Source organism: Oenanthe melanoleuca, chromosome 7 (assembly GCF_029582105.1).
Source record: "Oenanthe melanoleuca isolate GR-GAL-2019-014 chromosome 7, OMel1.0, whole genome shotgun sequence".
In the NCBI taxonomy this organism is placed as follows: domain Eukaryota; kingdom Metazoa; phylum Chordata; class Aves; order Passeriformes; family Muscicapidae; genus Oenanthe; species Oenanthe melanoleuca.
In genome coordinates this window covers 17,743,470-17,767,180 of record NC_079341.1, presented here as the reverse complement: position 1 = coordinate 17,767,180, position 23,711 = coordinate 17,743,470, and the positions used below count along the sequence as shown (strand labels likewise).

Below are 23,711 nucleotides of genomic sequence, written 5' to 3'. Positions count from 1 at the left end.
ATTGTGGAAGAGAAACAGCTGATTTTGCTTAAGGCCATTCAAAATTCGGGGTTTGTTTTTTTGTGATGTCACACTTTTGTTTAACTAACAACATAGCATATTAAAACCTTGCCAGAATCAATATATCCTCGTGAGTGCCAAACCAAACATTACATTAACCTCTATAAATGGAAAATTTACATCACACACATGAATAAGACTGCATGATGCTCAAGAACTTATCATTATCACTTCCCTGGAAAATCCTATAAGCGAAAATGATTTGTGCTAGCTAAGAGCTATGTATACATGATATATATATGCATATAAGATATTTATTTGTATTTTCCTTGAGGGTGCTACAAGCTCTTAGGGCTTTAAGGAACACAGCTATATTTTAACCTTTGATTTATATCACAAGAGTTTTATTGCAGGTTACAATAATGCCATTGCTAATCAAAGCTTCCCAAGCCTCTTAATCCATAAAACAGTATTTTCCTCTAATGGGAGTTTCAAATGTATCAAAAATCCAGGATCAGACCCCTTACTGTACCTCATTCTTGAAAATCATCTAGGTTAAAGGGGATGAAGCTACTTGGCATCCCATTTAGAAAATTTAGGGTTTTCTTCCTAGAAGACCATCAGTTCTCCTCAGCTTAGCAACTATCAACTTGCAAAAAGAACAGGTTGGGCTGTCAGCTGTGACATGTTTACCCTTCAGACTAAAAAAAAGCAACAAAAAAGATTTTGAGTGTCACAGTATTAATGGCACTCAAAAGTACATATTATAGATTGCATGCATCCCATACCCTTGTTTAAATAAGAGATTTTTTTTTTATTCATTCACCTGTTTCTTGTTCTCTCCTCCTTGTGGCAAACTGATTTAAAATTACATTTAAATAGCAAAGTGGCATAGTGGTATCTTTAAATACGAGCTCAACAGCTTCAGGATCATGTTCGACATTTGAAAACATTGGTTGCAGTTCAGTTTTCTTCTTAAAATAATTTGAAGTACTAATGTAGTCCTGTCCTTTACTGTATCTATCCCCAGTCAATAAAAACATAATAAACAACCTAATAAACAATCCCTAAAAAAGCAACTTATTTTTGTGAACAACAAAAATATCTCAGCTGCCAGGTAGATTACCATTCTAGTGTGATTATATTACCCCATAACAATATTAATAAAATGCACTCAGGACTACTGTTTTTGCTCCTCCCTCTAGCAAATCTAACATATCATAAAAAAATTTAAAAAAAATGCTTTTATCCAGACAACAATCCAATATTAACTATTTGGTTTCAGAACTGTTTTGGCATTTTGGTAATTCTTTTCTACATAAAACATGTTCAGTTTACTACCTAAAACACTTTAAATGTAATGCATTGTACTGGAATTTGGCATGTTCCTTATGAGCTTGTAGATGAAAAGTGGAGACTTCAGCATAATAAATCAGTCACAGTGGAGGACAAAAATCACTGAGTAATCTGAGATGTATACATATCACATGCAGTTAGTGTGAAATGATAGCTACATGCAAATCAGAAAAAGATTTTTGTCTTCATTATTTATGCACCAATAAATTTCCCTCCAAAGAGGAAATACAGTTGTAAGACACAGTGGTTGGAAAGGATGTGACTCAGAAATTAACACAGTGCAGCCTATATAATATATAATAGTGAGACCAGATATTCTATTTCTCTAAATCTCTGCAACAATTATTCTTCAGATTAAAGCTTTTTATATATTGTGAATTTTAACAGGAATGAGGTATATACTTACACTTACTATTCATATTCAAGGGAGTAAAATAATGCCTGGTCACAGTTAGGAAAAGATTATTGCATGTAAAGCAGAAGTCCGAAATAGCCTTTTTCCCCCCCAGAGTTTTCTCACACATATATATTTGCAAAGAAAAGAAAGTCAGACAAAGGTTTTCAGTTCAATACATTTATTGAACTTTTTTATACTTTTAACTGGCTAGCACAACATTTACTGGAAATATACATACTTCAATTTGCTTTAGCTTCAGAAGTTCAATTCTACACCACATTTCTGGAGTACAATTATTTACAAGGGTGCCTTTTGGTGGTTTCTTCAGGATTATGCAGATAGCAATGGCTTCTGGAACTTGCCTTGTATCCAAACTCGCTGCATTTTCACTTTTTTCTTTCTGTTTACTTGTAATCGCCGATCAACTAAATTCTGTACTTCAGTTAATCCAGCCAAGTTGAACATGTTCTGTACCTCATCTGTTTTTTCATATGAAGAATTATTGTGATTAGAAAAAAAAAGTAATTTATAGAATTCAGTAATTACCAACCTGTAGTTCAGCCAAAGATGGAAGTAAATCTGGTTTGCAATTTGAAAGCTAAAGGACACTGCCCATAATAAGGCTTTTGTTAGAAATTCATTTTCACAGCTCTTGATTTCTATTGCAGTAAAAATTGTTATGCTGAGGCCCAAACCACATCACTTATTACTCACAGCATCCACAGATGCCCTTTCTTCACAGGGTTCAAGATGCCATAGTTGAGTAAACAAATGCATGTCATTTTGGTTACTGTTCACGTATTTTCGAGATAAAGCTATTTCCCCTGACAAATGACAATCCAGACTTTAATGCCATATATAGCTACAGACTCTCCTTCCAAGCATGTTTAACTCAATTTTAACAGAGAAATCACGTGCATGTTTAAATAATAAAATTTGAGCATACAATTACACACAGGATACTTAAAGAGAAATTTCCAGTGATATCTGTAAACAGCCTTACAGGACCCTAAATGCAACAAGTTAGTGCACACAAAGGAAATTATTTTCTTACAACAGTTAGCTCTGGGCATTTTAAAAGCAGAGAATTTTTTAAAAAGCCAATAAAACCTTATTTAAATTTATCTTATAAGATGCATTTTCATAATTCAAATCACCTTGATAAACACTCAACCCTTTCTATGAAATGATAACATTCCATACCTTTGGTAAAGAAATATACTCTGGTTCCATCTCCTCTTACATAAAAATTTTCTGACAAGCAATGACCTAAGAAATTAGAGCAGTAATGAAAAAGGACATGTCACTTTTTTTTCCCCAGAAAGAGCTAAAATGATCGGTGAACTACAAAACCATTCAGGAATTACCTTCTTTAAAACGAAGTTGAGCAGTATCATATCTTCCATAGTCTCGAAATAACAACATTCCTCCAGGTTTCAGTAGCTTTGCCAACCTATTTACAACCCCTTGCATCCTTAGAGAATAGATGAGATGTTGGTGAAGTTTGCAAACATAAGCAAACAAGTTTGCTGCCACAGACCAAAAAGGCAGCACCACCTAAGAATAAGAGACTTCTCAGGACAGTAGTTACACACAGAATTACAGCCTTCCCTAAATAAAAGTAAGTTCTGCACACACAAAAAGGAGTGTATGTGAACAAAAACTGAAAAGTGCTTTGAGAAATTTTGTCCAGCAGAACTAGAAGACATTAATTATATAGCTTAAAGAAAGTTTAATACTTCCAATTCTGCAACCAAATTGTAGAAATTTAACACTTCCAATTCTGCCTTCTAGTAGAATTGAAATGTGTTAAAAATTGTCTACAAGAGTAGCAATTATCAAAAAATAACACAACAGCCTAGAGAGAAATTGCTAAGTAACAATTTGCTGAATATAAATGTGTCCCTCTCACATGTATTTTCCATCTTTTCAAAGTATGTAAGTTCTGCATCATGATTCCCTTGGTTTTCTTTTTTATTTCCCACTTTCCAAGTTTCCAGAAAAAATGTAACTGAACAAGATGAATCTGGATCATCTTTTTCTTTATGCAGTCATTTTAATTCTATGAGATGACAGTAATGACTAACACATCTTTGGGAAGTGGGTCTCACAATACAGGTAATTACTTTAAAATTTTTGTGTGTAATACACACACGCACACAAAAGCATCCCTGTCAGCCCCGAGGAAAAAAACCCAACTCAAACCAAAAAACCAAAACCAACAATGACAACCCCCCAACAAACAAACAATAAAAAAAAAAACAAATAAAACAGAAAATAAACCACAAAAACCTCAAACATATTCTTAAAAGACTAATAGGAAAAGATCCACAGAAATTCTGACACAACAGAAGAATTCTGATTACTGCTTCCACAGGCACAGTGACTGAATGATTCACTGTTGTCCAATTTCTTTCTGGCAGCCTCTGTGGAGTTATGGAAATCTGAAGTCTCCTGACTGAATTGTTTTTGAAACCTGGACCCTGGCTTTGTGTGACTCATGCTTATCTTTGAATAAACAGAAAGGAAAAATATCCTATACAGGGAAGGGTTTTCTGCATAAAGAGTTTTCTGTATAAAGATTTCACTAGTAGCAGGGAAACAGTTCTCAGATGTAGGCAAATACTATTTTAATGACATTGCTGAAGTAGTAAATGTATTATCACACAAACAGCATGTATGTCCCTTCATATAACCTAGTTAGAGTCAAGAAGTTGACCTTAGATGCCCTCTTCTACTCTTTTTGCATTAAAAAAGGGTATTTGCACAATCAGCCAACCTTAACAGTCATAAAATTTGGTTCAATAGACATGGAGATGCATTAGCAAAAGCTAACAGTACTCAGCATAACACCACACCTGAAAATTAGATCAAATGTTCTTAATTCAAACTAATTACAAAAGTATGGATGCATTTTAGTTTAAAAGGGCTGCATGTAAGCATTTGAATGTGGCTAAATCAGCAACATGTCTATATCAACATACTGTAAGGTGCTAAATCATGAACTGATTTTGGTTTTGATCACTAAAAATAACTACCTTCTAGAAGACTGTTAGTCTGTTTTTTTTAATTTGCCATCTTTTTTAATCTGTCACTTCTAATAGAGATGTAGTTAGTTACAACATATCCCATGCATTTTGATGGAGACTGGAAACACTAATTATAATTAGCCTTTTCTCTTGAAGCCTGAAAATGGCAAACAGAATTTAAAATACCTTATACATGCTGTAGCTTGTTAAATAACAAAGATTAATCATCTTCTTTTGCTATTATTGAAAACCTCCAGTTAAAAAAAGAGATTTAACCCATTTGCTTTGCCCTTTAGTCTTCATTTACCTGTCAGGATGAATAGTAGAGAGCACAAAGACAAGGAGAATGACATCCAGGATCTCATCTGGAAAAGGATAGGGTAAAGCATCATCACACACATCATGAACAAAGGCGGAACACCAGGCTGAATTGTAGGACGAATGTGACTGTCAGGAAAAAGATGAAAAGAGGCACAGAGAGAACAGTAGTAGTTAATACGTTTACTGTGACTCAAGAAACATTTTTTTCTTCAATTATTCTGCATTGTAAAACATCTCATATAAAAGCCTATTCTGTCCAGTATCTTACTCAAGCTGAGAAGCAAGCTCACTGATGGTATTCATTCCTCTCTGCATACAGTATGACTTTGTTCTTTGGAATATTGAAAATTTCAGTTAAAAGTTGTCAAAGCCATCACTTTCTTTTTCATGAAGATGGCTTCCTGGCAGCCTCCTGAATTACAGGCTTGTAAGGTACTCTAAAGCAAGTGCATGAATTACCTTTACCAGCTCCACTGCTCCTGAAGCAAAATCACAACAGTATAGAAAGGTTCCAGGTGTATTGCTAGGAAAACAAAACCAACTTCAGTTAAAAAAATTATTATGTAGAAGATGAAAGTCTACATCAGTGTTCATGAAACTTCAGAGGATCCTCTGGGGTCCTCCAAAGGTTTGATCAAGCATGCTTTTTTGATGTCTAGCACATGGAAAGCCACATAGGTTGTAATGAACCAATAGGGCAGACAAATTCATAAGAATACCAACAGACAGTTAGTACAAAAAGAATTATAGCCTTGTCAGGGAGGAAGCAAAAAGGAAAAGAAAAAAGGTCACAGAGGGCTGTCAGAACTGATGTCCTGGTGCTGTAATGCATAAATGCACATTAATAGGTCACATTTTCTTACAGGAGCACCACGTTATTAGGCCATACATGCAGTTTAATTAGCAATACGATTTGGATGGAGATGGATAGTTGCAAAAGTCATCCAGTTCTGCAGAAGTTTGGGTTTCCATGTATCACCTTGCTGTTCTTTTGATTTGATTAAGCACTACTGGTTATTGTATTCCATTATCTCCTTTGTTTTCCAGCTAGGATGAAAAAAAATTTCCTGTAGCACTGTTTCCCCCTTCTCTTCCCATCCAAGACTCAGCCAGCTGCAAATTTCCTTGTACCATTCATCTTGTACAAGTCATTCTAGAGAGAAGTTTTTTCACCTCTGCAATTTAACTGAGAATCTACTCAAAACCCACTGACAGATGACCTCATGATCAATTTAATTAATTAAAAATATATTTAAGATTTTGGACAGATGGCATCTTTAGAAGGGAATCAATAAACTCTGCCAGTGCCTGTAAGATCTCGCAGATCTGGCTAAGCTAGTGACTTCTGAAGGCTCAACACGAGAATGCTTCTGGAACAAAATATACTCCATTCTTGCTGCTGAGCAAAACCTTTATCAGCTCTGTGACCACCATGAGAACTGATGAATTTACATATTTATTATGAATGAGGACCAGCAACCAGGCTTTGGACCCTGTCAGTCCTCTGGGAAAGTTAAGCTGATTACCAAATACACTTGCTAAAATGTTGGGGTTTTTAAATTTTTTTTAGAGCAGAATAGGAACTAATGTCAAAAGTCCACTTAAGACAAACACATGGCTTGATCTGGATTGCATTTTCATGACATACTGTATTAAAAAGCACTAACTTAAATTTTAGGGGAGGCAAGGGCAAAAGGTTTAAGAGTTACATTACTAACCTTAGTGAATTTTCTTTTGTAGCCAAGGTACACTTGCTTGATACTGGCTTATTTTAATATCCATAGAATTATATGCATTTAGATACATTATTTTATATGCATATAATTGCAGAATGGCAATTTTTAGATTATTAAATTCTGAGTAAAATCAACTGTTTTATTAGGCCAAGTCTACTTAGAGATGAGATCTTTCCATTAGGTCACATATAAGACAAACAAACAAGTTGTTCAATGTATCAAGCAATGTGATTGACTGAAGGATTTACATATGAATCGAGATCTCCAGGAAAAACACCTAATGAGTAGATTCCTAATTATCAGAAATGCCAATCTATGACTAATGCCTCCTGTGAGGAAAACACAAAAAATTGCCACATCTTTTTCAATACAGCCACCTATCTTTTCCTATATAGGGTTCCTTTCAAAGTTTTGATATGGAACCAGGCTCTCCTTTCACTACATACTGTGGGATTAAATGAATTGCTAACACTTAGAGGTCTCATGCATGACCTTGGTGCATCACTCAATTCTTCCTGCTGTGTTTCCATATCTGCAAAATGGAGTATTTGTGTATAATGGTTATACCAGCAAACAGAATTCATTGATAGAACAATGAATTGTATTGTTCTCAAGCTCTTAAAGGCATGAATAAAGAGAAATCCATTTCAACCCTTGAAACATACATAGCCTTTCCAATAAAACCCTCCTGCCTACGTGGATGGGAGGACAAGCTGTCATAACAGATTTTTCTAAAATTGGAAGCTAAATGGATTAAGGTGTTTCAATGAATTAAGTAATGTGATACAGGACTTGTGCCTTGACATTAAAACCACAAGTAATGTGACAGATATACCAGCCAATTCAGAAAAAATAGAATTTCTTCCCAGTAGATCACATGCCTTTATCTATGGTCTCTATAATCCTGGCCTTTTGAAAGGAGACCTGGTAGCTTTACAGTGATCTATAAGAGAAGAGAATATTTCCCCTACCTGAGACTAACTACAAGAAATCAGCCTGAATGCATCCAAAGACAAACTTTGTCAGCAAATACGATCCCTCAAGACTAGGGTGGAGCAATATGAGGACTATCCTATACTGATGCTACCAATATTATCTGTGGTCTGACACACTAAGACTCTTAAGGCTGTAAAATGGTTCACTCAACACTTCTGCAGCACTGATCCAGCACCAACATTAGTGAAAATGAAGAAGTGAATACAACATTCATATTTGGAAATCCAACACTATGTACCATAGAACTTTCAGAATAGGAAAGACACTGTTTCCAGCTCCACAACCAACCTAAAATCAGAAAAGAAGGATAAAGTTAAAATAAAAGAGCAAGTAAAACCTTTTTTTGTTATTTTTGTCTTAAATTAGCTGGCCAGTAGAACCCACTAGACTTGAAGGTATGTTGGACAGAAGAGGTATAATCAGATCATACCACAACTCTCAAATCTTTTACATGGTTACATTTCTTCTCAACGTCTTTCTAAGTTTCTAAAGTTAAAAGAGAATCCATCTCTCAAACTGCATAAGAAAATGGAATATTCTCATCCAATTTCACCAGTTGGCAAGAATGAGGCAAGTACTTGCACATTTAGACAAAGCACTTAAACTCATACTTTTCCTTAGGACATAAGAAACCTGACCTTCAGTGAAAATGGAATCTGACAATCTGGCCCTATTCTGATTTGGGAAAAAATTTAAAGAGAAAACCAAGTCCAGATTTAGGTTTCTCTGAAAGTTTCTGCCATAAATGAATGTATGTAAAATTCCAAAGGCCTATGTTCTTGATACCTAGTAAAGGTTTTATCAGATTTTTGAGTAATTAAGTGGAGCTCTATATGATGGGCAGAACATTTGCAGTGCATTACCTCTAATATTCGGTGAGTGGCATCACAACCAGGGAAGGATTCTACCTTGCCAAGTTCTTCTCCACAGTTTTTACCTTGAGGATTGTCAGTAAGAGCTTTTGCATGATTTTCATTATATACATATCCATGCACAGTAGAACTGCTTCCATAATTTTTCTTCCAGTATTTTTCTCCCTCTTCAAACATTCCATTTTTGAGTGAAAAACTGCTGCCATTATTTATTTTTGTGTGTTCTGAAGATATTTTTTCTGTTTTGAACTCTTGTCTCCTTTTTTCTGGAAGAATTTCTGGAAACTCCAGAAACAGCCAATTGCGATCCTTGAAAAAGTTATTTTTATGTGTCTTATAAAATTCATTCCAATATTTACTGGCTTCTCTCTCATATTTATCTGAAATTAAAACAGAACAAAACCTCAGTGAATATGAGCTTAGATAGAAAATACCCTAAAGCAACATATAATTTGGACTTCAAATATACAGTTTAAAAATCCATAGTTCCATACATTCTACATTTCAATTAAAATACATGGATTTTATGTCTCACCTTAACTTGTGCTCAAAATAACTCCTATAAAAGTTTAATTAGATTTGATGGCACTTAGGAAGGCGTAGACAGGCTTATTGCATTTTTTAAAAAATATAGTGACCTCATAAAACAGTACCACCAAAGTATGCAATCTGAAGATTCTTAGACAAGATTTCATGTCTCAAATTACAAAAACAATGCATCTTTTAAATTATTTAAGAAACAGTAAATTGAAGTTCTTTCATACTTTATGAAATTCTGTAATGAATTGTAAATTTCTTGGTATCTCATCACCTCTTAAAAAAAATTCCAGTTCTGTGAACTGGACTGATAAATGCTACTGCATTTAGCAAACAGTAATTCACACTTAACCATTCAACAATACAGAAGGAACATACTTGCTTACTTATTTTCAAAACACTTCAGAGTCTTACAACAGACCTTTGTGTTCACTTTTAATTCACAAAACATTCTAACTTGAGTGTTAGAATGTCAAAGAGTAGGACTTGAAGGGATGTCCCAGTCAGGGAATTCATACTCTTTCTCCACAAAAATCTGTTCAACTTATTATTAAAATACTGCCTTTCACATACAACTTTCTTTAGTAGTACATTACAGTCCTTAATTTTCTACACAGTTAAAAACCTTTTCCACTACATAACTAAAAACTTCTAACTTGCAATTATAGGTCGAGCAATTCTTGTCCCAGCTAGGGATAAGCAGACAAAGCAAAGATACCCTCTTTTCTCTTTGCAACACCTATTTACATATTAGAAGTATTTTACTATGCCTCCATAAAAATATCTTTTCTAGACCATCTAAACCTCTCTTCTTTTTAATTTTTAGATGTCTGATAATTTCAATTTTTCTTCTCTAGATTCTCTCCAACTGATTTACTACTTTTGGGTCCTGTATTCTGGCAAAGGCATTATTACTGCAGAGCAAAAGGAGTATTTTATGAGGCCTACAGGTTGTAATCCTGTTTATAACTCCCAGCTTGCCATTTTGTAACAGCATGACACTGCTGATTCAGCTAGTGATTCACCACAACTCTCAGATCTTCTGCAAAATGACTACCAAGTCAATTGTTCCAAAACCAAGGGTTTTTTCCCTCAAGAAATTATTCTTAAGCAAAGAAATCTGCACTCATTTTTAGCAAATTTATATATTTCAGATTTTTTTTCCACTGCTTGTCCAGATCTTTCTGAATCTTAATCCTGTCCTTCATGCTGAAACATCTTTTCACTTAACATCATCTTTAAGTCTTTAATTTGCCAAGGTCACTAATGAAAATACCAAGCAGAATTGGACACAGAATAAAACACTTCTCTGCCCAGCACTTCCATTCTGAAAGAATCTCTCTAGGCATTCATTCACCCAAAAACAGTTCATTAGCTCTCACTTGCCTAACTTGCTTATGAAAATGTCAAGTAAAGCAAGTCAGAAGCCTGACTAAGGATAAACTTCAAGATGTCTGCTGCTCTTCCCTTATCCCCAGGGCTTGTAACCTTCTCCAAGAAGGAAATTAGCTTGATTTTACATGATTTATTCTTGAAAAAAAAATTTGTTGGCCAGTATTCATCTCCTTTGTTCTTCTGAACCCAATGTCTGCAAGCTCTGGATGTACTCTTCCAGTATTTTTCCAGGAACTGAAACTAATTATCTGACTCTTCTTTTTTTCCCACCTCCTTTTTAAAAAAGCAAATATTCTCTTTTCTGCTTTTCCACTCATCCATGTACTCTATGGATGTACTTTGTAACCTGTTCCTTCTCAGTTCAAGAACAAAATATTTCCTCTTTCTCACTAGCACTAATTGTGCTAGCCACTGGACTGGAGCTAGCTAACCCTTTCAAAAGAAGGCTGATAAAAATGTCTCTTTTGTTGATAGTTTTCCTTCCTTATCCCTCCTAAATACCAAACCAAATTTTTTTCTTTTTTTTTTTTTCCCCCTTATTTCTAAAGCATTTGCAGAACTATCTTGCTATCCCTGACATCTCTTGCTGCAAAAGTGTACCTCATATAATGTGCTGCCTTTCTTATTTTGTTCTCACTCACACCAACACATTAATTCTTTTAATATAGATGCACAGAGTAAATGTACAGTGCACTTCTCCTACTACTCTCTTTAAATCTTAACATATTATTTCCTAAATTGCTACAGCTTTTCAGAGATAAACAAGGTTGAGAATTATCATTAGAGGCACAGACAGGCAGTGGGAAGTGGTAAGGAGGTGGCAGAATGCCTTGTCCTAGAAATCTGCATAATGTTTTAAAATTAACATTTAATACATCCAATTGTATTATTAAAGGGCAAGACCCAGCCATGTAATTGTAATTGTACAGGCCTGTTTTATATTAAAAGTTCAGAGTTGATTGAGGTCATATATATATCAGATTTCAATAGTTTTAAGTCACACATTTACAGATTGCTCAGCTTCAGTATAAAAACCAAAAACCCTTCTAGTCAAAAGGTTCTTTAATTATTATCACCCCTTTCTGCAGTCACCATTTTCCTACAAGTCTGCTCAGAACCCTTGTACTTAAATATACACCAAGTTTTCCAGATTTCAGAACTGAAAGAAACCAATAGCTAAGGTCAGCCTTTCAAACTGTATCAGTATGGAATTACATGGGTTCAAGTGAAGGAACTCTTTACTTTGCATTGTTGCACTTTTCCTTTCTGCAGCTCTGTATAATAACATGCATGCAGTATTATCACTTTTATTTCGTGTATTTAATTAGCCCACCCACGAAATTTTCCAAAAAATTACAGAACTAAAAAATATATAAACTTCCAAGAAAAAAAAACAAAAAAACAAACAAACAAAATACCCCTAACCAAACAAAAAATCTCAAGCCAACCAACCAAACCAAACAACAAAAAAACCTCACCCACCAACCAACACCAACCAAAAACCCACACCAAAACTAACCAACCAACCAACCACTCTTTACTTTGTCAATTGATTTTACTCCATAACAGCATCTTCCATTGCTGGCTAGCATGCTTAAGAAGAAACTGCACATGCTAGTAAGTAAGTACAATTCCTAAAGGTAGTATCATGAGTTCATTCAATTTAACTTCTCTTGCTTTAAAAAGGCTCATCAGAGTGCTTCTATTTTAGTAATACAATACTTTTGCTTAAATCAGTCTTTTTCCCCCTTACTGTAGCTTTCAAGGCCACAAAATAATCTGCTCATTAGCCTTGGTCTAGCTCATTGTTTACACAAATAGGCCAAAATGTACTTCCACTTGCAGAACGAAGCTGAAGCTTTCTGAAGGAACACTATCAGCAATGCTCACCTATTCAAGTTCTAAACAGAGGGGCATTCATAAGAAACATCCTTGGATTCTTGTGTTTCATGGCAATAGACAAATGCCTGATTATTCAATTTCTCACCAGCACAAACTAACTTCTAATTAATTGTAGATGAAGAATGAAAGGTTGCATGAGCCACACAGTCACACAGCTTACTTTCAATTATGAGCGCTTTTTCAGCTTTTTATACAAATCAATTGAAGATATCAAATGTAATTTTTGAAAAATAAAAAAACCATTGTACTCCTGTATGTAGATAAAGAATGTGAGAGGTAACAGAGACAGGCAGGTTGACAATCTCAAGAGTATTCAAGGTGATGAAGGGCACACAATGCAAGGCACATTCTCAGGTAATTCGGGTAAACTCCAACATGTGCCTTAGTTATACCAAGGCACAGGATCATGACACTATCTGACAGATTCACGACATTCTAAGTAAATTGAGGCATAGGTTATGCAAGTAACCACTTTCAGAATATCTTTCTAACAGAATAACAAATTAAGAATCCAGACTTCTATGCTACTATCAAGTATGTATTAGCCTTCATAACTACCCTAGAGTTTAGTCTATGGTTTAGTTTGCCAGTTTGAACCTAGAGCTATCACTCTTCAGAAACCAAGAATACATTAAATTTCCCTTCTGAAGACAGGCACAAAACTCCTTAATCCCTTACAGAGCAGACTGTACAGGATGTATTGCAACACCTTCTATACCAAGTGAACACAAATGATTCCTGAAGCACCCCTAGCTCAGTCTGGCAAAGGCAGCAAGCTGGGACCAGCCCAACCAGGGCCACTACAACTTTCATGGCATTTAACCAAAATACGGTGCAATGTGCAAACACAAGCTCTCTAAATAGTTCACAAATCACTAAATAGCATTTGAATAGTGTACATGGGAATCTTCATCCCCAACACCATAGCTGAATGCAAATTCATTCCCTTTGATTCTGTAAAAGCCTTGTGTAGCAGAAGTTGTATTCAGAAGGACTGCAAAAGAGGTCAGAACAACGGCACCATACTGATGCACTTGTTTTACAGAGAGTCCATTGCCACCCTAATTGTAAAATTGTTCAAATAAGTAACTGTGTTGTCAGAAAAACACACTGTGAGATTTTTTTGAGGCAACAAAGGGAAAAAATCTCAAAAACAAATAAAAAATTTAGACAAAAGAATGTAGAAATAGGAGAGTTCCTGAATTCTACAGCATTTTCAAATGTTTTAATAAAGAGCATTAAAATAAGAACTTTTATACTATTCAAAATTTGTTACCTTGTTCTTCTGACTGAACTTTCACAAGAGAGTTCTCTGTTGCTTTTTTCTTGGCATTCTCCTCTTCTTCTTGTGACCATTGCATGTGGTCCCTGCAAAAGGCAGTTGAAGCACCAGCTTTTCAACAGGGTTTTTCATAATATTTTTTCCCAGAAAAGCAGTCATGAATTAGCTACACTGTCTTAAATACCTTTTCTTTAAATTTTTTGAGTGCAAGCAAATGACCACAAGGAGACTGACAGTTAAAACCTAAGTTTCAGTGTATGATAGATAAAAATTAATTACTAATTAGGTAAAAGTCAATTGATTAAGAAACATGCCCCAACTGCAAAGAGACTGAAGTAGAATACATTTCTTTGATTAATAACAGGATTATATATATCTTGCAAATTGAATGTCTTTACAGCAGTGTATTTTGAGTATCCCATTAGAACTGTATTTAGCTGAATACAATAATAGACGTACCAACAAACACTCTAATGAAAGAAATACCTCACATTAACAGTGTTTAGGATGAGGAACTAAGGACTAGCAAAGAAATCAGCTGTTCTGAAACAGGGAGCATAATCCACCTATCCAATTGGGACAATAGAACTGATGAACAGGATTTCACTTTTCTGAGGAATAGAGAAAGGTAACATTAATAAAAAAAAAACAAAACAGAACGAGATGTCTGTAAGAAAAGTCAAGCAATGCTGCAATGTTTCCAAAGTCTATGCCATCTATATTTGTGTAAAGTGGTTACCTAAATGTTATGTTAATCCACGGTCACAGAACCAAGCTCAGATCTGATCCTGATGACTAAACTGCCTCCCCTGCAGATTCTGGTTTGGATCAGACCACAATGGGAAGTGCCCAAAAATGTGCTGCAGGATGTTTTCAAAAGTCAATCAGCTGTCCCTCTAAATTGTCCAGTCGGAACAGATTAAATTGGATAATATAATTCAAGTAATCTATTAGATCCTAATCCTACTGAACTCAGCTAACTATAAGCCCATGACTAAAATTCCATTGGTTATTATGGGAAAAGGAAGAAGGTGCCAACTTGAAAAGAGTTGATTGTATCTAAAAGCTAATGAGCATCTTCCTTTTCCGTACTTGGTGACATGTAGGTAATTTAATTCTTAGACCTTCACTGTTCCTCTTTTGTTAATTGTGGGAGACTAATTGGTATGTATTTGTCTGCTTGCCTCAGACTTGATTTCCGCCTCTCTACTGAAATATTTCTCATTATTGTCCCCAGCAGGTTGCCTCTCCCCTTCCTGTATTTGTTCATATACCAAATGTTCCTGTGCAGTATCATGGCTCTGACAGACACGCTGCAGTAGAATAAAACTGAATGACCGAAGCATTACCAGGCAGACATCCTCTTGGAAAGATTTGCTTCCCTCACTGCAATCATCGGTTTTGACCTTGCCTACTCCAGCAAGCTGAAACCAAGGATTATTCAGATGGCAATAATACACAGTCAGCCCTTCTGAGAGATGACTTGCTGTGCTGTAATCTTTAACAGATCAATTTTAATCCATCATTGTGTGTCTGTCAGAGCCCTTGGGGGCTCCACACACAATACTAAAGGTGCCTGAAGCCCGCCATCTTCATTAGCAGCCTTCTTTTTCCCTTTTTTTTTCTCTCCTTGAAAATTCAAAAAGCACCTTATGGTGCTTTTGTGGAAATTTCTATATGGTAAAAACCAAATAATACTGCTGCAGCACTTTTTGATCAAAATCTACAAAAGAGGGGACACTGCATAGTTCTTACACAAATTATTTACATAGTATGGATGCTTCAAATGAGGCAGCTCCTTCAGCAATAGAAGTTGGTAGGAACACAAGACACATAAGAATTCTAAGCACAGAAGTGTTTAAATACAGAAGTGTTTTAAGCTGAACCATTTTAACCACACCAGGAACTGTTAACATGAGTAGGCCTGATATGAGATCAAACAGTGCTGCTTTCAGTTCAGTCTATTCAACTTCGTCCTTTTCCACTAACTTGTTTGCTAACATAGGGTTTAATTATCTCTGTGATAATGTGAAAACTGTGTCAATTACTGACCTGAATAGAAGCAAGCATTTTTTACTCCCATGTTTAGCATCATTCATTGCTTCTCTCTCAAAATGACAGAAAAGCACCACAAAAAACATCTAAAGCATTAGTCCCCAAATTTAATTTACTTAGTATTTCTAGCAGCAATGGTAGCAGCTCTTGGCTCTCTGCCAATTCACACAAAAAGAATGCCACTTTATGAACAACTAAAGATTATAGGTAAAAAACAAAAGGACATCATACATCAGTGTTAAGAGAAGATGAGTATCTTATGCTCATCCTGTATAATCTATTTAGCATTACCACTACTCATCCTAATTCTCCTTATCTCCCTAGTGAGAATCCTGCCAATGCAATGAGCTTCAAAAACAATGACCTACCCCACATCATAGCCAGGTTCTTGATTTATCAAGACCATCACAACTTCCATGCACCTCTGCTTCAATTCAGTTTCACCTGTTTCCCCATCTGAGCTACATAGATTCGCCAGCAGATCCACTTTCTGAATAGCCCTGTTACTTTCACTTCCAGCTTCACAGTCCATCCCAGCCACCTGCACCAAAGTTTGATAACTCTGTGTTAGACTGTCACCAATGGATAGCAGAAAAAACTGAAGCTACACATAATTAATTTTTTGAAGGAAATTATAAAACAAACAGTTTCATCAAAACCCATGTCACAGAAAAAGGGTGGCCCTTCTCTTAAAATCTTTTCCTACCTTGATTATATAGCCTGCATTTTAATCAGCACTTATACATGTAAAGGATTCATCCACCTAGCAGGAAGCACTAAGACTGGAAGGAAGATGCTTATGAACTACACTGCATTTAGATTTATGAAACACAGAGACAAACTTTATACTCTTAACGCAACAATCAGGCAGCTTCCAGCTTCCTTGACCAGGGAAGTATAGTCAACTCCAAATTTAGCCTTAAAATAGTAAGTGTTAGGGACCACAGCTTGGGGACTTCTAGTTTAGATCTAACAGGTGTGTATCTAGTTGTGTATCTAACTGGTGAGTTAAGCCCAAATTTAAAGACTAAAAAGAGTAATGAAGATACTAGTTTACCAACAAAAAGAAAATCTTCTATATCATATTCTCAAAACATTTTATTCCATCAGAAAATTGATATAGAGAATCTTTTGAAATAATTTTGATTAAAAAGTGGACCAATAACATGGGTTATAAAAAAATATTCTAAAAACCTTGGCAAGTAAAAAGCTTGTCCAATAACTTCTCTGACAGCTAACAGCAGAAGACGCCTCTGAGGAAAGTAAAAGAATTGCAGATGACTTTCATGAAGTCATCTGAAGTCCTGAAATGTGTCATGCTACACCTATGTTGTATTACCCATTGGTTATTGTTAGCCACATCCAGTCTCTTCTCCTAATTTTGCTACACCTACATGGTGACAGAAATCAAAAATACACTAAAATTTTGTAAGAAGTAATTTTTTGTATAGCTTCTAAATCTCTCACTTCTGAACAAACATTCCTTGGGTTTAATGATGAAATTTAGGAACAGAAACTCCTGGTCTCTCATATATATTAGGCAGATACTTGAGAAACCAGATATTCTACTTTCTAAATAGATTTAGATAATCTTCTATCCTTATAACACTTCCTGTATCACTTACTGTTTTTTGTTCATCTCCATTCCACAATCAAAAATCTTAGGCTTTTCAGTCTCTTTTTTCTCACTGTGTTGACTAGCAGTCTCATTCTTTTCTGAGCACCCATTAATCAAGAAAGCATCTTTTAGAGATGGAGATGCTGCAAATCAGGGCAATTCTTATTCTTGTCAGCACTTACACATTGATGTCTTCTCTGCTATTACATTGCTTATTTATGTTAAGATTCAATTTACTCTTTTTGATAATTGCACAGTGCATGAAAATTTCTGCTGAGATATCTGTAACATCATCAGTACACCTTTACAAGAATAGGAGTAATTTACATGTTCCTTTCAAAATGGTGTCAATTTTAGACTAGGGCGCTAATCCAGCATGCAATGTTATTGTACCTAGAAACTTTCTGCCATTTTAAATAACAGGGATTATCTTATCTCTAAAGTCTCTCTCTCCTGATTGACTACTGATCCATAATAATATTTTTGCCTTTCACTCCTTGACTAACTATTTGCTTGGCAGCTTTTAATGCAAGTCACTGAGAGCTCATAACTGTCAGATTACTTGTGAGTCTCAGGCTTCCTCTAGTGCTGCCTTGTACATCTATTCTGGCAGCACCTTGTTTTATACACCCACACCATTATTCATCAAAGTAAACAGTAAACAAAATTATATGAAAATCAGCCTTGAGGAAACATCTCACCACATGTTATGCTCAAAGACCTTAGAAGGATCAGTTAAAATCCGTGATCCAAGTGGAACTGCTGGTCGTCTATTACTCTGGCGCCTGCGTTGCACCTTGTTTTTTCTTAGACACAAAACAGAAAGCCTTGTAATGAAGTTCACTGTGTTGAGAGACCTGAAAACACATTTAACTCAAATTACAGTTTTGCAGTAACCTAATTGTTTATGTCACTTACATGAGAGACTGGTCAAATAACCAAGAACAGGTATTAGATTAACTAAAATATCAATTCAAATGCTTTTTAGAAAACAGCAACATCCCTTCAGTGTGCTGAAAGCCCAAATAATCCCAAAGTAGGGTACTGGAATGAAACCATTCAAAAGATAAATTATCTGGTATAATTTCAAAATCCTATCAGGGAGGGGAAGGAAAAGAAATACATGGTAAGCCAGACTGATACTGTACCTTTACAAACAAAAGCAAGAAACGATCAGTAATGAAACCACTTCTTCTAGTGGGTACACACTGTCAGCAAAATTGACATTTTTCACCCCACTCATTTTCTTCAAAAGATTTCACTCTGAACTGTGACTACGGTTTTATGCTTTTAAACAGGAAATTAAATAACTTTTTTTAAGCGTAGACATAATGCACATAAAGCCATCCAACATTTCTGCCATGTATTCTCCTGATCCCTGTTCAGTGCTGTCTTCGAAATGTAATGGTTATACATGTTTAAGGTCTATCAAAGGAAATTTAAAAGTGATTCAGATTTTTTTATTACATGTACAAGTTTATCCTATATAACTATATTTTAATTGGAATATCTTCATAGAGGACCAATAATGAAAGGAAACAAGTGTGTAGCTAGTATTAACATTTTTGGTGGGTTTTTTTAGCATATTCTTGTTAACGTAGGCTTTCAATGAGACAAGTAAAAGGAAATACCACTCCTACTACTTTTACCCTGATGGGCTTTTGTTCTTTTTACCTTAAAATTATTCTAAGTCCTATTTTGTCCTGCCTTTTTTCTCTTCTTTATTTGCAGTGCTGCTTCTGTAGAAACCACACCTACAAACTTAATGCACTGGAAATACAATGCGTAGTTACAAAAGAACAGGCACAAGGCACTACAAAAAACATTCTGTGCACATTGGTTGCAAAACAAAGATTTTTATCTCGAGGAAAACAGTAGTATTTGATCCCAAGTCTTATACTGTGAATTGTACATTAATATGTACACATCAATACAAAGACTGGCAACGGAATCACTTCAATTAAATGAACAATTCCTCATTTCACGTGTACTTTTGAATAAGTCATGCTTTTAAAAGGGCATTGTTTATTCATTTTAAGCTCAAAAAAAAAAAAAAAAGGAAAAAAGATTAAAATTTCTTTTTATTTGTTGAAGTTTAAATCAAATGGAGTTTGCCTTATGGTTGACAATGCCAAATGAAACCACTGTTAATTCTGGCTGCTGAGACTGCAATGTTACCAGGACATAGAAGCATTTGCCATACAGTGAAAAAGTAACATTTAGGCCTACTAAAAATTCAAAACTTCTTCTAATGTTAATGAGTTTATTGTTTGGGGTTTTTTTAATGTGGCTCAGCAACTAAAACAATTCCAATTTATTCTTCAATTACTACAAGTTGTTCATGGCTTTTATTTGAAAATATGTATGCATTTTTCATAACATAACCCATAACTATTAATATATATGGGATATAATGAAATAATGAGACATGAAAATTAAGACATCACAACTTCTGCAAAGTGTGTCATTTACATAAAGGCAATGAAAAAAAATTCTTGAAAATAAAAACAAATAGAAAGTCCTCCAAGACCCCAAACCACAATCCAAAATTATTATTATTAAATTACAGAAATACTTCGATAAAGATTCCATTATTACATTGCAAACTGTTTGCAAATCCTCTTCCTCCCTCAATTATTTGAAAAGACCTGAGTTAGTATCTTGCATTTCCTGTGCCAGCACTGATATTCACTATAAAATAAAATGATTCAGCTGCTAGGCTAGTCATAATTTTTCTTGGCTTTCTAAATATCTCAGTAAGAACATGAAAAGATGCACAGATGGGAACTATAGTCAGATGACTAAGATGATCTTATATCAGTAAAATCCAGCTATGCAAGCCTTTCTATGAAAAAGTGAGCCTTTGAGTGATAATTGAACAATTTTAGCAGATAAATTCTGAAAATGCAAGGCAAGTGGGGTAGGTGAGGAAGTTTACTGCTGCAATCAATGTTAAATGTAAATGAACTCCCTTGAGACACGCATGTATATCCCTGAGAGTTCAAAGTCATCCACAGATCATGAGATTAGTGGGCAACATGGCTACTAAAAGCTCAAAAGCATTAAATCACTTGTAAGCCTAAATTACATTTTCTGAAGTGAGTCACTGCTTGATTGTTTAACTGAAGTTTGTTAACCAACAGGCAAACACCCTTTCTTGTTATCGGGTAAGATGATCGTATCCTGAAGTTATGACAGCAAGAAATGTTGCCTGAAAGAATTAGGAGTTCTTTCCCTGTTCACAGTCACAGACAGGAATACTTTAAGTTTGATTGTTAATCAAGACAATTCAACTTTCATCCCTAAGGAAAATTAACATTAAACTGAATTACATTAAAGATTATTTAATTTTGTGGTAGCATAACTATTTTTCAGGAAGAAAAAAATACCTTTAAAGAAACAATACACATGATAACACTTCGAAGAGCAACGTGGAAGTCTTTGTTTCCCTGTGGTGCACTGCCTTTTAGACTTTAGAATTTTGTCATTGTTACAAGTATAGACCAGGTCTTTAGTTTAGTTGAGAAATTTTAAGAAAAAACTTAAAACTCCTCCCCTCCTCAAACAAGCAAACAGCATCTTTAGTCAGCTTTTTTCAGTGAACATGCAGAAGAATGTACACACATCAACTGCTAGCCAGAATTGAAGTTAGCATTAAATTAATTGATGCAGTCATTAAAACCCTGAGCAGTCACACCCATAGAAGGAAAATCAGATACACAAGAAAAGAACTGCTCTAAGATTTTTTAACAGTGAATTACACCCCAAAACATATGTAAATCACTTAACTGATGAGTAAAATTCTTTAAAAGTATCTATTCTGAGAGAAGGGGGAAAAAACAAAACAAAAAGAACAGAAATAACCTGTTACTTCTGTCCAAGAATCTAATTTAATGAACTTTTTGGATGAAAATATTTTGACATTTGGCTGATCTCCAAGTACAAATCTAACAACTTCTTCCATCTCCGATCACTAAGTCTACTAGTGGAGTCTCTGTTATAAAGACAAAAATAGCCTATTTTAGGAACAGTATGTGCAGCTTTTGTTACATTCCCATTCCATACAGAAAAGTATTCTGGAAACAATTGACTTTATACAATTACTTCTGCTTGGTACCTAGAAACTTATCTAGACAACATATGACCATTAATCCCCAATGCTCTTCTGTACAGCCTTGCTAATCTGTATTATCACCATCAAACACTACCAAAACTCAAAATACAGATGCAAGTGGCTATCCTGGACAGAAAGGAAAGAAAATTCAAGATAATGGCAACACAGAAGATATAACTATGAATTACTGGTAGTTATTTTTAAAATACATACATATTAATATTTCCAGTCTGGGTGGGGTGACTTTACTGTCAACCAGACTCATTCATTAACCGAGTGCTTAATCGTATTTTATTTGACCAAGCGACTAATCATGCCCTCTTGGGGCTTCATGATTAGTTTTTCAGTTATATACTTCCAAAAAATTAAGCATATTTGAAACAACAAGGTATTTCACAACTTCTCAAACTCAGCATATCTAAAGACTTCAACTGTTTTCCTTATTCATGCAACAGGAATGATGCAGACCTCCCTGTGAGCATACAGCAACTTCAGTAAAACTGCTGCAGAGCAGTGCCTCCCAGGAGAAAAGAAAAACAAAGAAAACATATTTTTATTTATTCTGATTCCTACAGAGACAACAAAGTTAAAATTAGTTAAGGAGCAAAGCAGATAAAACCAAAGAAACTTTCCCCACCAGATATGATTTTAATCACATATACATGTGCTGAGTGAGAAGCGCCTGTTCTTCCACAAGCTGTGAGGTAGCCTGTTAAAAATATTCTAGCAAAGAGGAAATAGTTTATGCTATGAGAGAGAAGGGGAGATAAATCCTGCGGATTTACTGGAAACATTTACTTGAATAATCAAAGATGGATTCCACGTTACCCTGTACACCCTCTGCTGGCTGCTACTTACACAGGAAGGAGAAAAAGGAAAAATAAGAGCTCGTGAGACTTAATGTGTATATATACACATACTTGCACAGTGAAGATATATCTAAACCTCCACATGCAATCACTTAAACTATTCTAACCATATTATCTACAAAATACTGAATATTTAAATGTATTGCCTAGCAGATGATTTGCCTCAACACCAATTATGGGTTTTTTATTAAAGGTGATGAGAATTGGGATAGAACTGCATGAATTTTACTACTGTCTACAGTTTCTATTCAAGAACCTCATCCGTTTACATTCTTGCAGAGGACTTCGGATGTCCATGTGGACTTTGATAAGCTACAACCTGCCTTGCCAGCTCTGAAGTCACTGGCGATGTTGCAAATCCACCCGACAGTATGCTCCGCTTACTCCGCCAATCAGCTCTTTGAAGGAGCAATTGCAACCATTGTGTTTGTGTTTAGCTCCCTTCAAGCAATAACTGAAAAGCACCAGAAACTTAAAGGACTCTCTCCTTCCTTCAGTATTAGTGAAGATTCAAGGTTCCACTCAGATCCTGAAGAACAGATATGGGCACACGAAAATAACAACTTTCGATTACCCCATTTGAGCGATTGGCCTCTGACAAGGAAGAGAAATAAATCTGTCCACTTCAGTTGCTCGGCCGGCAAGTAGCGATTGATGACCGTGCCAACATTTGGGATGTAGCTCTAAAAATACAAAAACGAAGTGTCACACATCTTATGAAGTTTCTGTTGACTTGGAGCTTTAAAAGGGTTTCAATAAATCCCTTAACCTTTCCCCCAGGTCCCGGTTCGCTCAATCCCACACCGCCGTACCCAAAAGGTCTGCGGCCGGTGCCCAAAGGCCCGCAGGGGCCAGGCCGGGCGTTCACCCCCGGGAACGCCCCGCGCCCGACCCCGAGGGCTGAGCTCTACAGCAGGAACATCTTAAAAGTAAGAAGATATCACTTCTCCTTAACTAGCTACCACTAACAAAACTTTCCTGCCTTTATTTAAAAATACGACAGGTAAAATGCTTCCGTCGGTACGCCCCGCACGTCGAGCGCCCGCCTCCTTCAGCGCAGATCGGCGGGGAGCCCGGCTGGGGCAGAGCTCCCGGTGTGCGGGCTGCTCCGCGGTACCGGCCGGCGGCCGCTGCCGACGATTCTCACCAAGCCCTGCGCAGCGCCTGCTCCTGGCGGTGCCTTATGAGCGCCAACGCCGCAGCGCTCCCGCACGCCGCGGTGCCCCCGCTCC

The 23,711-nt window shown here is 35.8% G+C and overlaps 1 protein-coding gene across 1 annotated transcript; it reads right to left on the bottom strand.

Annotated features, from left to right (window-relative positions):
- Positions 1-1,916: 1,916 nt before the first annotated feature.
- On the bottom strand, positions 1,917-23,707 carry METTL8 (methyltransferase 8, tRNA N3-cytidine). The gene is given in 12 exon segments (XM_056496159.1): positions 1,917-2,086; positions 2,088-2,232; positions 2,957-3,022; positions 3,121-3,227; positions 5,090-5,229; positions 5,563-5,626; positions 8,074-8,123; positions 8,699-9,087; positions 13,818-13,909; positions 18,198-18,353; positions 23,054-23,162; positions 23,627-23,707. Coding segments are annotated over 11 exon segments (1,254 nt in total). The 5' UTR covers positions 23,059-23,162; positions 23,627-23,707; the 3' UTR covers positions 1,917-2,046.
- Between the last annotated feature and the right edge of the window lie 4 nt (positions 23,708-23,711).